The sequence below is a fragment of the Apis cerana genome, linkage group LG4 (assembly GCF_029169275.1).
Source record: "Apis cerana isolate GH-2021 linkage group LG4, AcerK_1.0, whole genome shotgun sequence".
Taxonomy (NCBI): Eukaryota; Metazoa; Arthropoda; class Insecta; order Hymenoptera; family Apidae; genus Apis; species Apis cerana.
In genome coordinates this window covers 1,055,917-1,076,245 of record NC_083855.1, presented here as the reverse complement: position 1 = coordinate 1,076,245, position 20,329 = coordinate 1,055,917, and the positions used below count along the sequence as shown (strand labels likewise).

General features: G+C 18.4%; 2 protein-coding genes across 3 annotated transcripts in view; both read left to right on the top strand.

The window, feature by feature from the left end:
- Positions 1-20,329, top strand: part of LOC107998631 (uncharacterized) — a 438,394-nt gene that overhangs the window by 401,513 nt on the left and 16,552 nt on the right. The window lies entirely within an intron of this gene.
- LOC107998630 (uncharacterized) overlaps positions 17,704-20,329 on the top strand; it is a 310,960-nt gene continuing 308,334 nt past the window's right edge. The window contains exon 1 of the mRNA XM_017057992.3: positions 17,704-18,026. Within this exon, the coding sequence (XP_016913481.1) occupies positions 17,966-18,026 (61 nt within the window). The 5' untranslated portion in view covers positions 17,704-17,965. The remainder of the gene's footprint in view (positions 18,027-20,329) is intronic.

The following is a 20,329-nucleotide window of genomic DNA, read 5'->3' as shown; positions in this document are numbered from 1 at the left end:
TAAGATTTTTAAATCTTAAGAATTTAGAAATAACAGTTAAAATAATAGTTATAACAATTCTCAAATTCAAATTATTTTATTTTCTCAGTTTTTAATAAAGATAATAATTCGACTAATAATGAAATAAAATTAACAAAACATATTCGATTCATATTTATTTTTTATTTTAACACAGACTTTCATATTGTATTCATATCTCCAGTTTATTGTTCAAAAATATTTTAATTGATTCATATAAACATTTAACAAATTTAACAAATTATTTTTTTTATTTCTTTTGGCCAATCAAATGTTAACTATCAGTAACGGATAAAAAATATGTCAGTTTAGAATATTCGAATCATTTTTCTTTGTTTTTTAATTGTTCCCGATTAGGATATCAAAATTCAATAAAAATTGATTCGTTTTATTTCGTTTATTGCATTATTCATTGAATTTTAAATTTCGAATTGATTAATTACTACACTTTTAAGATTTTTTTTTGGATTGATGTGTTTATACGTTATATTTCACAAAGATAATGGATAAAAATTCGGTCAATCCACTTGACCAACGACTAACTATAATTATTTGTTTTCATAATTTGATATACAGAAATGATTTATTGTTAAATATGATTTATTATGTAGTGATTTGAAACCAAAACCGTAGCTGAAATAAAATATTGCTAAAACTCATTCATTTCTCTATTAATTTAACATTTTGTTTTTTTCTCTCTCTTTGTTTATTAATATTTGATATTAGAAAATTGTATTGTAAATTCATATATTTATTAAAGATATTTCAAAAAAATATTTTTTTTTGTACGTTAAATTCTATGAATATTAATATTATTGAATAAATTGGCATGAAAATAATTCAATATTTATATAAATGCATTCTGCATTAAAATTAAAATTTAATTAAAATTATTAACTTATTTTAATTATATTGATAATTAAATATTTTATTATATTATATTATATTATATTATATTGATAATTATATAAAAAAATGTATTTTAATAATAATATAATAATAATCTTGGATATAAATTTCATATAGAATATTATCAAAATCATGATGCAAGAGAATGATGACTACATCTAAAAATAAAATATATATATATATAGAAAAAAAAATAATGTTTGTTCGTTTCGTTTTCAAATAAATCAAGTTTGAAAAATTTTTAGTATTATTTATATTGACTAATTTTTTATTAGATACAAATGGATATGTTGATATTATTGATAGGTGATTGTTCTTCTTTGTGGAAATAAAAAAGAATAAAATTTTATTGTTTATATATATCTAAGAAAACTAATTCAATTTATGATCAAAAAGAAATGAATCGACAAATGAGTTTTTAAATTCAATTTTTTCGAAAATTAATTTTAAATGAAAAAATTTATTTTATATTTTTAGTTTTTTTGTTTAATTATAAGTAATTTTACTTATTTTTACGTAGAATTATATCTAATCGGAAATTATTCATTTAAAAATTTTTCAAATATTTATTAATTTATTTAAAAATAAAAAAGTTGTAAAATAAAAAAATTTTTTTTCATTTTATTTTTACATATAAAATCATTCCATTCATATCGGATTAATAGGGGAAATTTTAAATTTATATTAATATTATTTTCATATTTCATTTTATATTTTAATATTATAATATTAATATATATATTTACATTTCCATAATATTTTCCTTAATGCAAGATGTTTATGTTTCATATTTTATAAATATTAAATATTTATTTTTAACTTTTAAATTTTTTCGTTAAAAAATTTTCTTGAAAAAATAAATAATAAATAAAAAAATTTAGTTTTATTGAAAAAAATCTGAAATACAAATTAAATCAAACATTCGTTACAAAATGAAATTTTTGAATCATTGTCGCTATAGGATGAATTATAAAGAAGAAATATAGAAGAATGAAGTAGTAAAAAGTTCAATTAATATTAACCTTAAGAACTATTAAGAATATTGGTATCACAATCACAAGTTTTCAGGTAGAATATTGCAATTTTCAATTTCGTATAACATAATATCCGAAATCAATCTAATTCAAATAAAAATTTATATATAACAAAGTTGCTTCGAAAGTTTTGCATCGAAATATTTAAATATCGCAGAATTCTAAAAGTGCAATAGTTAAAATAATAAAGATAAATGAAATGTATATAAGGAATTATATGTGTATTATAACATTTCTTTTCATTAGAAATTTAATATTCTATTTATTGTTATCAGGAATTTATGGATCTAAACTTAATTATAACGATAATATTATCAATTATCATTTTTTATTAATTGTTAATAATTATTATTGTTAATAAAAAAATTATATGAATTTTTAATGTTAAAAATTTAATAGAAGTAGATAATAGAATTAATTATAGAAAAATTATCTAATTAAAATAAGCAAATATTTAATTAATATAAATAATTTTTATTAATCAATCATTTTTATCTGAATAAAAAAATATTGTATTAAATTCATCAGTTCAAAAATATTATATAAATAAATAAAGAATTATTATTACTATAAATAAAACTTATTAATTAAGAATAATTCCAAAAATACACAAAAATTATCAAAAAACTTACTATTAAATTATCAAAAACTATTATAGATTAACTAATATATTAACTAATATATATACATCAATTTTTTATGACCAAATCTATTATTGTAAAATGAAACAGTAATATTTAATATTTAATAAACAGTAGTTTATATTATAAAATAAAATAAAATTCAAATATTTCGTTATTTCATGATTATTATATTTCCAAACTTAATTTTAAAAATTAAAAATTATTTTTTTTCATAAATTATAATTTCGATTTCAATTTTTTTATGTACACATTATTTTTTTAAAATTATTTTATCATTATATTTAATCTAAAAAATAAATCAACGTACAGTAATGTAAAAAATTGACATGTAATATTGATGAATCTATTAACGCTTAAAGTTTTTTTAAACTGTTTAATTTTTACTCTAATTTTTACTGCAATAATTTTTAAATTTTTCCTAGTTAACAAAGAAACTAAAAATCAATTCTTATGATTTTTTTTTATTCTTAAACTATTTTTATTTTATTTTAAAAATTTTGTATTTTAGAGTAAATGATCATGTATTTTATCACAGTGTTTTTATAATATATTTAAATAAATTTTCATCTTTTTTTATATTCAAATTACTGTTATTATATATATATTTTTTCCTCTTTCTGAATATTTATTAATATTATAACAATAAATGTAAGTATCGTAATTTTTTTTATAAATTATTCTATAGAATTAATAAGAACATATGTATATATATATTTGTTAATGAATGAATTTCTATAATGTTTCTTTTTAATCTGTACAAATATTTTTTGCATTAATTATTTGGAAGTTATTTATTATATGGTATATTGTAAGCACACAAAATAATAATAAAATCTTTGACAAAATATAAATACCAATCATCAGATTCTTATTAATTGAGATTAGATTTTGATTTGAATCAAACATAATTTAACTTAACTTGAAAAATCATTTTCTAATTTTATATTATACGAATCATTAGATTTTTATTAATTTAGATTAGATTTTGATTTTAATCAAATATAACTTAACTTAAGTTGAAAAATCATTTTCTAATTTTCTAATTTTTCTTAAAAAACTATTTTCTAATTTTTCTTAATCTTCTTACTTTTATACTTATACTTTACCTTATACTTTACAATTGTTCCGTGCATTTATCTTATCCCAATCCTCGCGACGTATGCTTCCTGTTGCGTGTCAGGTTATCATGTTAGAAAAGCCGAGATTGCTATGCTAACAGAGGCCTCCAGCTGATTATCCAACGGCGTATATATTACATATATATATATATATATATATACATATGTTGGCAGCAATCACGATAGTAACTCGGACGATCGCGATTTCATTTATTCCTATTCAGCTGTGCCAACGAATCGTTGAAATGATTGTGTTTAAAATAAAACCAATAAACGCACTATATCAATACATCATTTAAATATCAATCAATTTCAATATCAATATCAAATAGATATTTTTATTGAAATTAAATAATTTTTAAAAAATTTATTATAATATTTGCGAAGTTTTTATCATATATCATATATATGTTTGATATTTCAAATCAATTTTATTAAAAGTTTTCGTAATTTTTAAGGAATACTTGATAAATGATAAATGTGTATTAAGTATATTAAGATTATATGTACATTATCACTTAAGAATTTGGAAACTTAATTTTGTTCACTTTATTTCAATATCTTTTTTAATTATTTTCTATGAACATCTATCACTATGCCAATAAATTTTGATATCGATAAATTGCACAAAAAAATTTAATAAATTTTTCTTTATTTCCTTTAAGATAATACATGTGTTAAAAGTAAAATTAAAGAAAACTTATATACTAATATATATATATATATATATATATATATATATATATCTTCTTTTATTATAAATCTTTTGATTATTTTCTATAGATATACATATATTATTATATAATGAATATATTTTATTTAACAAAGATAAGTAAGTATATTGTATATTTAATATATAAATTTATTATATTTAACATAATAAACTTAAAAAAAAATTCTCTTTAATTCTTTTTCATTATCAGAATATATAATAAAAATGATTTTTTTTTATAATAGCACATATTTTTCATTATCAGAATATATAATAAAAATGATTTTTTTTTATAATAGCACATATATTTCTTCTATTATTCATCATATGTATTATCATGCAAGGAATATATTTTAATATATTTTAATATCATATTTTATTCAACACTCAATAGTTTTTTCTGCAAATGATTTTTCGAAAAATCGATTTTTTTTGAAATTTTTATATGAAACAACATTTCGATTAAAAGTCAGAACGAATATATCCTGATGAATCTTTATTTAAATGATTGGATTAATAAAATTATTTCGTTTTTCTATAATAGAAGTATAAAAATATAAATATTTAATTTTCAAAAACAGTAATTTCTTAATTGTACGAAAAATCTAGTTTAATGTCTTAATAATAAGATATACTGTTTATTATCATCGAATTTAAGTTAAAGGTTTCAAAAATTTATTATATTATTATATTATTATTCTTATATCAACTCATATTTGATGATTAATGACATTAGATCGAAATATGTAGCACCCAATCTTATATTGGATATGTAGCACACAATTTTATATTGGATATGTAGCATGCATATCTTATATATTGAATAAAGATTTGTTATAAATTCAATTAATTTCAATTAATTAAAATTGTTCATTCATATGCCTCAAGATAAATCTCATTGTGTTAATACAAAATTTCATTAAATCTTGTTTTTTATAAAATATTTTATAAAATTATAAAATGTAAATGTGTATGACATCTGTTTTGTACAATAATATAACAATTTTAAATTTATAACATTATTTTATTATTTTCAATCTTTTTTGTGATTCATAATATAAATAGTACTTAAAAAATTATTAAAATATAAGAAATTAATAATTTATAAAATATTCAAATATTTTTATTATATATAACGTCTATTATTAGTATATTTGACTGTTTTATATTATTTATTTTTTAACTCCAATATGTTGTTTATTTAAATTATCATTTTTTCAACATATATTTCCATTATTTATTATTTTATTTTATTTTTTATTGGAATAATAAAATTAAAAAAATACCTAAAGGCTATGAAAGTATCCAAAAGTAAATATAATTAAGAATTGTATTTGTTTTCATATTATCTTGTGTTTTTTTTAAGGAAATACTGTTTCGTTTCAAAGAAACAATATATTTATTTCTGAAATAAATATATAAAACAATTTACTGAACAAATAAATTTACCAAAATTCTAATTTTAAGTCATTTCTATAACAATATCTTTTTGCTTATATTTCGATACAACTTTAATATATCAAATTATATTTTAAAATATAATAACAATTTATATTCTATATTTATAAAAAATAGAATACTTTAATATTATATAAACTTAAAAAAAATCAAATTTAATTGCTTTCTGTAATAAAATCAGACAAATATATCAGACAAATACACAAAATAATAAAAAAGAGAAACAAATTTATCTTCAAGTTTATTTTTATAAACTATGAATATATTCTTATTTTTCAAATTTTAATTGCAAAATTATTACAATTCAGAAGAATAATTAAATCTCTTTGTTTTCAATTCTATATCATTATTTATATATTAAATTGTAAATTATATGTATAAATATATGTATATTATGTATATTACAATAGAAATGTTATATATAGTATTAATCATGTATTTATTAATATTGGATATTAATAAAAATTTTAGTAAAAATATTTAATTTCAAATAGCATTAAGTTAATAATAAATAATTAAATTAATATTTTTATTAAATATTGATATTGATATTCTTGATGATTTTCACATAATTTGATTTTTTCATATAAATTTGAATTCAAAGAAAATAAATAGAAATATATAAATATTTAAAAAAGATTGAAAATATTTTTTTAAAAATAATATGTTTCATTTATTCTGAAAAAAGTAGCATATTTAGATATTTTCAAAAATATATATATATATATTTTGAAAATATATATATATAAATATATATATATATATATAATAAATATAAATATTATATATATATATATAATAATATATATAATAAATATATATAAATATATATATATAAAATATATATATAATAAATATATATATATATAAAATATATATATAATAAATATAATATATTTTAATTATATCTTTATATTATGAACAATAGCATTTTGTTATGACAACTTTCAACTTTGTCATAATAAAAAATTTATTTCATCATAAGAAATCATATTTGAATTTTTATAGTTATATATAAAGATTAACATATTATACATTATTATATATTTATATATTATATTTATTATATTATTTTTATTATATATTTCATATATTTATATTTATATATTATATATTTTATATTTATATATATATATATTTTATATATATTTTATATATATTATATATTTTTTATTATATATACACATTTCATTAATTATTCATCAATTATTTATTCAATAATATCATTAATTAAAATATGATTTTTTCTTATGTAATAAATAAAAATTTTATATGATAAATCAAATTCGTAAATATTTATAGCAAAGAATCAAAATATGTCATAGATAAATATACTTTTTTTTTATTATTAAGTAAATAAAACATGTTATTTGGAAATTTAATAGTACTGGTAATAAAAATGATTACTTAACCTATTTCATTTCATTGCATCATTGTAATTATTTGCCAAAACGTAATATTTTAAATAATATATAGTATATATTTTTCTGTTTTTTGAACAAATAATATAGATTTTCGCAACACATATTATTTTATTTCTTTTTTTTTATTCTAGATAAATTATTTTAATCTTTTATAAGATAATAGTATCGCTAAAGAAGAAATTCTACTGTTCATCAAATTTTTTCAAAACAAATTTTTATTTTCATTAAAAGAAATCTTAAATATTATATATAAAGATTAATTTGTCAATAAATAAAAGATTATAATATTTTAGAATTTTTTAAAAATATGAGATAATGAAATATCAAATTTGGGAATAAAAAATTTAAATTACTTATATTCTGAAAATGCAAGTTGTAAAAAATGTATGATGCAAGTTTAAAATGATTAAAAATTAGAAAATTTTATGATTTATTTTCGAAAATTTTGAACAAAAAAAAATTATATCTTTCAAAACATTCATACATAATATATATCAAAATAAATAAATTATAATAGAGACAAAATATTGGAATAAATTTCCTTTAAACATGATTTATAATAAAAACTTTAAGCAAGAATAAAAATTTGCCTAAAGTCAGGCCATTATATTTCTAATAAAAAATAATAAATATTACCTATTCTGGTATAAATTTTAACATTAACATATATAAAAATATATACAACTTCATATAACAATCATGTTACAATGCATTAAATAACATGTTATCTAATAACTATCTTGAAACATTCAAGAAAATGTAGAATGATGTTACGTGAAGATAATGCTATTCTTGAGAGAAATATTTAGAAGATTCTTAGAATTGTATACTTTTGAGAAGTGTAAATGTGATTTTGAAACTTGAATCGATATTTTTCAGTTATGCCAATCTTAACGACAATTAATATCATTCTACATTCGAGGAAATTTATTCACATTTGCGAGTCAATTTTCTGAGAATAGCAGACTTTGAAAACAACATAACTAGCCTAATTCTAGGAATCTTTCTTGGGAATATCACACGATCAGGAGATTAATCTATGATATCATTAGTTGTTTATATTTATTAGCGATTTCAAAAGATCAAATATTTATAAAATTCGAGAAAAAATTAAAAATATTGAATAATTTAAACTGAATTGAATTATTAGAATAATAATCAACTATTAGAACTCTTGAACTTTGTAATCTCGAATTATATACAAAACTCTGAGAATCTTATAAATTCACACATTCATTCTAGTGACAAATGTAAATTTTCATTTTCCTTTCATTGATATATGCACTTTGCTCTTAATCGTTTATAAAACTTAATAGCAAAACTATGTAATAAATTAATTATATAGTACTACATAGGAATATATAGTACTATACTATACATAGTACTATAATTCCACGAACGGATTGAAACTTCAATAAATATATTAAAGAAGGAAGAAATAAAATTTCTTAGAAATGAAAGAGAAAGAAATAAACATTTATAAAATTGAAAGAAAATCGGATATAGAAATCAATTTCTCATTTAATTAATGAGACTAATAATATTTTTGCCAACGGTGTTTTTTCTGATCTATTATAATTAAAAAATCTATGTCTATGGACAGATAGTATAATTAGCATGATGATTTTGCGAATGCTATATATATCATTGTATAAGAATAACGCTGCGTGTAGCTAATACAATCAGTTTAAAGATCCGCAGACATAGTTGCGTGTTGAAAATAGAGGGTTGGTGGGAATATGAAGAAAAAGTTTCTTGAACTGCGTTTTGACCATATTCTCGGTCGAACTGTTCCCGTCACGTAGGTAATTAAAAGCTTTCTTACATCAAAGGAAATTATTGCTCGCTCGAATGTGCGCGCGAGGTGTAAAGAAACTCGAGTGGCTGAATTCGCCGTGGTGGCGCGAATTTAAATTAACATTAAACGGGGAAGGATGCCGTGTATGCAGCACTGAGTCTCATTCCGCCCGAGCTGATAGCGCGAGGACTAATTGGAATGTCGCGTTGTCGAGAGAAGATTGTCACAGGAATTTAATTTTTCTGATGGATCCCTTGAAAATATTTTATGTATTTAACATTAGAACAACCAGTTTGTAATATCTGTAAGGATTTATTTTACATATAAATGATTATAATTAAAGTGATGTTATGTTATAAAATAATGTTATAAAATAAATAGATATACGTAATTACATTTATTTTTATTTCAATAAATTATAATGTTAATTTTGTTAAAAATATTTTTATGTTATAATAATCTTAAAACAAAAAATATAAACTCTATCATTTTAATGTTCTAATACTAACAAGGAAATATATTTTTGATTAATTTTTTCGCACTAAATATTATATATATTTAATTGGTTAGTTATTAAATAATTAAAAATATATATATTTGTATATATTTTATATTTTTCTTCTTAAAATATATTTTTATACATTTTATACAAAATCGCAAATAAATACTTATTTAATAAAAATTTTTTCTTTGTTTCTAATAAAATTTAATCTCAAAAATTTAGAAATATTTGAAACATAATTTTATAAATTATATTTATAAGTTTATAAAATCGTTTTAAAAATTTTTTAACACTTTTTAACATCGTAGTATAATAAAGTTTATTAAAAAGATTCATATTTTTTTTATGTAGTATACAAATTTTTTGTTTGTTTATTAATAATCTTTTTTTAAAGAATGCATAATATATGGAAATAATTTTTGGTTCATTTTATCAAATTATCACAATTTTTTTTATATTAATTTTAATTTATTATGTTTTTCTTATATTTTATTTTCGTTCATTGATACATATTTTAAAGCTATTCTAAAATAGTATAATATTACATTACTTGATAGATTTATAAAAATAATTTAAACTTAACTTTAAAAAGATTATTCTGATAATTATTAATTTTATATAAATAATTAATTGTAGTATATAATTAATTTCATCTTAAACATATCGAAGCTAAAATAAAAACATATTGAAATTAAAATTCCAAATATTATATAAATACTTATATACTATTAATAAACATATAATAATTAGTACACATAATAATTCATAACTTTCTAATTTTAATATTAAATAATTGAAGCTAAAATTATTGAATAAAATGCTTCAATATGAAATAATTTTTTTAATGATCAATTATAGAATAAATAATCTTTAACATTTTAAATTTTATTGAACTTCATAATTCAATGCTATCATGATAGTAATATTAGAAGTAATTAAAAAACTAAATAAACAAAAAGAAAAAGAAAGATATTAACAAAATACAATGTATTAATATTGAAACATACAATAGTTGATTTAAACAATATATTATTATATAAATTATATAAATTATATAATTTTTTGAATATTTTTAGAAATCATATTATTTTATAATTATAATTCATTTGAAAAAGGAATATAGCTATTATTTATTGTTAGATTTCTTTATTATTATATTAATCAATATATATTTATAATATTAATAATTAATGCAAGTTATTTATATTTAAAACAAAAGAACCAAATCACAAGATAAAATTTTTTTATTATAAACTTGTCTCAATATATTTCTTATTACGTTTGATTACATGATTTGTATGCTTAATAATATTCAATAGCAGATACCATCATATATTACCAATGTGATGATACTAGTATTTTATTAATAATTCCTCTAATATTAATTTGAATAATATTATATTAATTTGTGCTTTATTTTTCGATATCGAAGGATTTTTTTAAGATCAATAATAATAATTTTGATTTAATTACTATTTTTTGGTTAAATTGTTATTTTTATTTTATTTTTGATTAATTATCAAACATGATTTATTTTAAGATTTATTGACAAATGTGAAATAAGTTATTTTAGGGATTTATTTTGCATAATTAATTCTAAAATCATTAAATATATTTATATAAGTAGGCAATAGATAATCTATTAATTCTAATTAATAAAATTAATTAATAAAATGAAATAAACATAGGAATAATTTAATAAACATATATCGGAATATTATCTAATTTCTCATTTTTTAAAATATTATTATTCAATGACAATATGAAAGAATATAATAGATATAATTCAATTCATAATTAAAATATTTTTATCAATTCATAATTTAAATTTTTAAATGTATTTGACATCAAAGAGCATATTTTTGAAATATTATACATTGAAAAAGACTTATAAGTGAAATTAAAATTCATAAGCCTGGAAAATACATAACAATTTTATTAAAATTATATAAAATTTTATCAAAAACATAAATTTTGATAATAATACGAAAAATATTTAACTCAAATTATTGTATTGAATACTGTATTACTCATACTTATTGTATTATTATATTACGAAACAAAAACTAACTGATATTTTTTAAACTCAAAATTTTTTACTTTCAAAAATTAATTTTTTCTTAAATTCTTATATTTATTTATATCTTTATATCATTTACAGAATTATCATAATTACAGAAAATCTAAAATTTTGCTAGTCTATCCTACTAATCTTTTCTTTTTTTTTTCTTTTCAAACGCGAATGCGCTGATTTCTAGACTTCACAATGCCTTTAAACTAGTTCTTTCGAAACTTTTTCGTGAATAAAAGATACTTGTAATTCAGGGAGGAACTACCTTTGAATCTGTGTTCATGAAAACTTTACTTCCCAATCTACAAACGAGCTTTCAGTTAACTCTGATTTAGAAACTATATTATATTACGGAAAAAACAGAAGAATTAAATTTGAATAGTCTCTATCGAATTATATATTTAATATTTACAATGTCTTTGCGGTAATTTTAAAATTAATTAACAATATGATCAGTTAACATTTAGAAATTAATAATAACGTGATTTATACGGTTTATGTATTTTCTACGGAGCAGAGATTTGAAGAATTGAATTTAGAGAGTATTGATTGTTTGGTAGAATCTTTCTCCAAAAAAAAATTGGCTAATTTTGAATTTCATGATATAATTAAAAGTTTTCATAAGATATTTTTGGTTGAAAAATGAAAAAAACACAAAAATTTAATTTTAATTTTTTTATTCTTAATATGAATATATCGAACATAATGATTTACATAAATGACAATTTTTATAGAGGAATATTATTTTAAATAGATGAAATCATTTAAAGTTTCAATACTTTTTCATTCTGTGATACGAGATAGAAAAAAATTTTAAATTAATAAAAATAAAATGTTTAGTTTTTAATGCTTTATCATACGGTTGTAAAAAAATATCTTCAAATGAAATTGTTTTCAAAATTGAAAAATAAATCTGAAAAAGATTTCTTATTGATAAAAAAATTTCTTCACGTATAATTCATTATACACATTAAATATAAACTTACTATAAACTTTAAATTATAAACTTTCAATAAAATAAAAATTTTTGAGTAAAATGAATATTTTATAATATAAGATACTAATATTTTCGTGACTGATTATATATGGATATTATTATATTCTTTGAAATTTTGGTATTTTAAAGATTTTGATATTAGAAGAAAATTAAAATTAGAAGAAAAATAATTATTTAAAATTCAATTCATTCATTTTAAAACTCTTAAAATATATTGTCAATATCGTTATTTTAAACAACATTTTTAATCAATTGAGATATACAAAAATATTTTCCATTCCATATATTGTAATTGTATATTGTATTTGTAAACTTTGGAATAAATTTGAATTAGATTTAGAAAAAATTTAAATCAAATAGTTTTTTTTAAACTATCATGTGAATCATATATTCCACATTTTTAGGATTAATTGGCTTACAATATATATTTGACAATACATACGCTGAAAAAAATCATAATTATTAAGAAAAAACAAAGTTTAAAATATACTATAGAAAAGGTAAAAATTTTTATTTTTATAAATTATTATCATATATTTAATTAACATATAGTTTACGAATTAATAGCAGAAATATCAAGTAACTTAAATGGAAATTGAGAATAAAACGATTCATGTATTAAATTTGAAAGACTCCGTCTAAAAATAAAATATTAAAATACATATGATCTATCTTTTTCATTTTGATCATTAATAATCTTTACCATATACCAATTTTATAAAATTGTTTGAGTAAATATCATTTTCATAGGTATATAAGAAACTGAACAAGAAAAATTGAAAATAAAGATAAAGTTTTTTAAAGACATATATATTTATACAAAAGAAACTATATTAAAGTTTAAATATTAAATGGAACAGATTAATGACATATGGTTTGATGAATATCTTTTATAAATTTATTTTTTGTTTTTGCTATTGAATTTTTAGAAAGAATTTTTGATTTTATTGTGATCTTTAGATGTAATACATATAATAATTTTATATATAATATATGAAGTTTATATATAAAATATATAACAATTTTCAAATTTTTTATTGATATTTTTTTTGCTTTGAATTAGTAAATAATAAAAAAATTTAAAAATATATGATTGATTTCTTTTTATTTTTAATAAAAATTATATATGTGGAAAAACATAAAATGCTATTACAAAGAAAATAGATTTATAAAATTTTTATTAATATTAAATTTTAATATTAATATTATTTATTTAATCTAAATTTACTTCTGATTTCTTTCGAATAGATTTTTTTTTATTATGATTCTAATTTTTCTATTATAATTATGATATATAAATTTAATATAATTTAAAATATTTAATTCATTTTAAAAATTTTCTCATAAAATTTTCTTGATAAAAAGAATGATTTTTCGAATTCAATTTATATTTCTTTAACAAATTCATTATTTTATGAAATATATATTTCAAAAACTTTTAGAAATTCGATTTATTATTCTCTACATTATTAATTATTCTCTATATTATGAGTTATTATTTGAAAATGATTTGAATAATATATGAATATATGAATAATGATTTAATATTACATTTTTTATAATACTCTTGATCTATATGTATATTCTTTATAAATTTAATTTAAAATAGTAATTTTTTTTTTATATTAAGAAAATTTAATTCTTTTACTATTAGTTATAGAAAATTCACACGAAATTCAATTACATATTTTTCGATATTTTTAATATGAAGAAAAAAATATTTATATTAAATTTGAAACAATTTTTTCAAACGATTTTAATGAAATATTTAATTTAAAATCATAAGCAAATTCATTTCCTCGAAATTTGTTTTTATCAAATAATTAATAAACATTTTACACTAAAATAATACTATTACATTTATATTTACATTAAAATAATACTATCACATTAATATTTACACTAAAATAATATTATATATACTGAAATAAATGGTAAAAATCATGTAAATCATTGAACACATTTAAGTTTTATTATATTAAGTTATTATGTTAAATTTTTATATTATTCTTAATAAAAAATTTCCAGCCAAATATAAACAAACTTTTATCTTATATATTATGAATAAACTTTTATATGTTACAAATAAAACAATATAATGAAAACAAATAAAACAAGTAATTGGAAGAAAACATTTTGTTAGTAGAAATCGTAGAAAAAAAATATTCATTAAAAAAAAATGGACAAAAAATAAAATAAAATTATTTTTTAAAATATTTTTCATTTCGTAACATGCCATATCTAGCTATATCTGCTTTTATTATGTTAATATTGAAATTAACTTTATTATTTCTTATTATTTTACATTTATATATCATATTATTACATTTTAAAATCTCTATTTTAAAAAAATAGAGATTTTTAAAGAAATATTTAAAAAAAAAATCTCTATTTTTACAAAATTCTACTCTCTCTAATATATTTATTATATAACAAATCTATGACTAGAAATTTAAAGGGTAATTCTTTAAATTTTAAGACTCAAAATAAGACTCAAAAATTAAGAATAAATAAAATTATAGTTCAGCCATCATTATGCTTTTTATTATTTAAATTATCCTATATTTATTTATATAAAGAAATTTATTTGTACCCATCAATTTTTAATCAATGATATTAAAAAAAAAACTAAAAACTAATTTTTTATTATAGATTTTCGTATTGATTTTGTTTTGAAGAATCATATTTTATATTTTTGAAATCTAAAGAGAAAAATAAAAATTTTATAAATAATGAATTTTTAGTAAATTTATCCAATAAAAATCAAAAATATTTTAAAATGTTTATACAATATTTACATAGAAATTGCAATTAGAATATATATTTTTAATGATTATTTAAAAATAGAGTTTAACATCTTTAAATTTAATTAAAAAACAAGAATAGAAATATAATAATATATAAAATTTTTAAATTAAATAAATTAAACAATTTTTTTTATAAAAATGTTCGATTTTATTAATATTATAATATACAAATGTTAATAGATTATAAAATGTTTTGTTGAACTAGAACTGAACTAGAAAAAATGAACTATCTAATAAGGAATTAACATTATAATAAATTTAAAAAAAATGTTAATAAATATCAAAATTTATATAAAGAGATTAAAAAATAATATGAAAATCGTTTAGTATAAAGGATGCAATATTAGTTTTATTATTTTTTTTTTTTTTGCTTTTTATAAATGAACTCATAAAATAAATATATATGAAATCAACTTTATTTTTTCCAAATAGAATTATATATATAGAATTATATATATAGAATTATATATATAGAATTATATATTATATAGAATATTTAATACATTAAAAAATATTAAGTTTTTATTTATATTTAAAATATATTATTTATATTTAAAATATAAATATATATATTTTGTTAATTTATATTTTAACATAAAATTAATAAAATTTTGTATGTACAAATAAGAATCACGCGAAGAAATTGTCTATTCATATTTTTGAAAATTATTTTTTCCTTTGTAAGACATTTAATCATTTGTAAAATATTTAATTTTAATCATTTGTAAGATATTTTTTTCAATTAAAATTAATTTTTATAAATAAATATTTTTTTATAATTTATTTTAATGATATCAGAAAATTTGAAAATATCAGAAATTTTGAAAATATCAAATGCATTCATTCATTAGTAATCAGAAATTTCTGATATTTAAAGAAATCCATTAGATGCTTTCCAGATGATATGATATACATTCCGAAAATTGAAAGTATAAATTGATTCTAAAGTTTTAGTAAATATATAGATAATATAGTAATCATTTTAAACTAAAAAACAACATGATTAGTATACTTTAAATAATTTTTCTTAATAAAAAATTTGTTAGTGATTTTCAAAAATATATACATACAATATTAATAAAAATACACGAATTTTAAATATCTTTAGAATTTTCAAATTTAGTTAGTTTAACTATTTTTAAGAATTTAAATTAAGGATATTTACAATTTCCTTTACCAGATTCTAAAAATGAAGATTATATAAATAAATCTTTAACGAATTTTAATAAATTATTTAATAAAAAAGATAAATAATAAATAAAAAATAAGCTTATAAGATTAGATAATAAAGATTGGTTAATGATATTAATAATCAATTAAATTTTGATAAGAAATTAATAATTAAAGATGCTTTTTAAGGAAAGAAGAATGAAAATGTATTAAATATATGTATTTTATTTTTTTTCACAATCATCAAAATATTGTATAAAATAATTTATATCATATCATATCATATTTATATCATATTATAAAATTTGATATCAAATTACATGAAAAATAAAATTTATAAAAGAGATCAAATTATTAAAAACAGATTAACAATCGAAAAATTTTTTAAATCATTGTTAAAATTGAAAATAACTGCGAAATTTATGTAGTCTATTTCACTAACATCGACTTCATTAATAATCATACCGTAAATAGTATCACAATCAAACATAGATATATTCACGAGCTTCCTTTCTTAAAAATGAACAATTTGGATATTGGAAGCTTTGGATATTGATATCAAATTGTAGAGTCCAGAATAGTTCGTATTAGCTGAGATAGCGGTACAAATATTCGTTTTCCGTATATTAACCTAGTTTGAAGATATGGAAGATAACTTTTGCTATTCGAAATGAAAGAGACAAGGTAAAGTTAGGTCTAGAAAGAAAGAAACAAAAAAAGCAAACGAGAAAGAAGAATGTGCATGATGCGATGTTTTAAAAAGTGTGATAAATTGACACATAAATGCGTATAGGAAGCTCGCTAAGGTCGATTAGGTAAGAGAAGAATGATCGTCCTGATGGAAAAATGAACGAGAAAAGCGATGCAAACTGATTGTTGGAAGCTAGATAGGGTTTCGGGTGAAAGAAGGCCAAAAGAGGGTGAGAGTGTCAGACGAGATTGTAGTGGTGGTGGGAAAGCTTTGGATATATGAAGTAGATATGGTGGCGCTGGTAGCGGGCGCGGGCTAGAGGTAGGGAGACCAGAGGATACGAACCTTGGATAGCGAACACTGACTCAGTTTGCTTTCGTTAGTCTTTATGGAAGGTTCGTATCACTATTTCATGTGGATCGTTTTAATGCACGTTGCTGTCGATATATTTGATACAATCAGGATCAATTTCTCCGGAGGTAACGATAGGAGAGAGGAATGTGAGTAACTGTGTGTTAATGATTATGTGTGAATGTGATTGTGATATGAACAGAGATCAATTAGACGAAAGGTGTACCCTGTCGTGAATAAAGTGTCAAATGCCAGCGGACAATGAATACGATGATACGAAGCTGGATCCTCTGCGGTCTATTTCTGCTGGGATATATTCAAGGTTAGTATAAATCGTATATTAATCATAATCATTATCGCGTTATCTAATTCGTTTTTCATTGAATAAAAGATATAATAAAAAATATTAAACAGCTTTAATTTAAATTTGATCTGTTATTATTAAAATGTTGACATTTTAAATTTATTAGATTAATATTCTAATATTGAAATAAATAACAATATCGATGCTATATATATTTTATTCTAATTTCGTAATATTCGGCAGAACAATTTGCAAATGATCAATAAAATCAATAATAAGCAATTGTTTGTAACTATGAGTTTCCTTGGTTAATGTTTTTTTCTGTATATAGACGCGATATATGGCCACGTGCGTTATCTCGTTGAGCTTTTGACATTTTGTCACATGACAGAGCAACACTGTTTCTCTTCCTACCCTTTCCACTAACTAATATTTTTGTGATGTGACAACTGGTGTTCAAATAAATTGCATTTCCTCTGAAACAAGTTTAAAGTTTTAAGAAAAATATTATAATCACACATTTGTAAATTAATATTATAAGATAAAATACTGAGAAAAAATTCTGGTATTCTATAATAATAAGATCATATTCTTGATAGATACTTATCGAAATTTTATCACATTGTTTTTCGAAAAGTATTTTTAAGTGGATTTGTAATCTGATTACTTTTCTATGCATCAATTCTTAATGTTGACATTGTTTTCACTTTATTCTGTTTGATGCATCTTCATTATATCAAAATAATCTAATCTTAATAGGTTTTAAAAATAAAACAACATCCAAAGAAAGCACGTAGTATGACATAAATTTTTATTTTGTTTTATCTTTATTTTATGTATGATATTTTCTTATTGATAGTTTATTTTTATTTCGTAGATATAGAGATAGATATAGAGATTGAAAGTAATAGAATAATAGTAAGAGTATCGTTTATCGAGTTAATTTTCAGATTTTATTTTTCTTTGACTTGTGATTGCATAAAAATGTTCAATTTTCAATTTTCATTTATTTCTTTCTTTATTGATAAAGAACGGAATTATAACGGAACACTATACGTCAATTGAACATCGAAATTAATTTTCTATACGAAGAAAGAAACGATTGTAACAATCGTTCCTGCTAAATTAAAATATAATATGATATAATTAAAAAGATATAAATATAGAAACCGCTTATAGAAACTTAAAGTTTTTTTGTATAACTATCGAGCTTGTTTTTTATAACCAAGAATTCGACCGGAATAAACTTGAAGAAAAATCAGAATTCTTGAATTTCCACTATTCCTTGTTGACGAGGAATGAAGCATGAGAAACGGTTCTTTTCATTATTCTAACTTTTCAGCGTGTTTCTTAAACAATAGAGATGGAAAACTATCCAGAATGATCGTGATTCGCTTATTTTAGAGCAGGATGATCGATGCAGATTCTTACTTCTGTTATTCAAAATTATTCTTTTTTTATTTTTCTTTCTTTTTTTTTTCTTCTTTTATATAATTTATAATCTAATCTTATCATTGGAAAGATATAAAATTTATAAAAATGGAATTTATCTATCATTTTTTTCTTAAAATTATATTCCTTTATGCACAATTTTTCATTCACCATACATCACGTGTTAATCGATATGGTTTGAAAATTCTATACATTGAACGTAACTTTGGAATGATCGTCTTTAAACGGTATGATACATTTAAATTACAGGATAATACACTGTAACTATAGTTGCACTGTAATTGCAGGATAACACACATGTATTTCTGTATTTATTATCAATTGTTTCTTCTTATGGAATCTATAAGAATTAACAACGATATGATTGTTTGTATTTTTAGATTTTATAGAATATTTTTATTCAAAAACACATAGAAGCGATTATTTATTTGTTTATATTTTCATGAATTTTTTTATCTTATATTGATTTCTATGTTGATTCAATATTGATTCTATTATTCTATATTGATTTTTGATGTTTAGATTAATATTTATAACCATATAAATATGATTTTTGAAATTTGAGTTCTTATAACTGATATATATAAATCTTAACATATAATATGGACAAATAATGAAAATGATAAAATTTACACCTTACTTAAAATTACATATTGTTACATATTTTATGTATTCTTATAATATATAAATCATTTATTATAATTAAAAATTCAAATTGTGAATTCAAAATGTAGATTTTTTTTTTGGTTCTTCATATAATCTTTATTAATAGTTTCAAATACTCAATTTAAATTATTAAAAATATCTTCTCTATTGTTTTATTAATCCAGGAAAAAGTTGAAATAAAGTAAATTTTATAAATTTTCAAG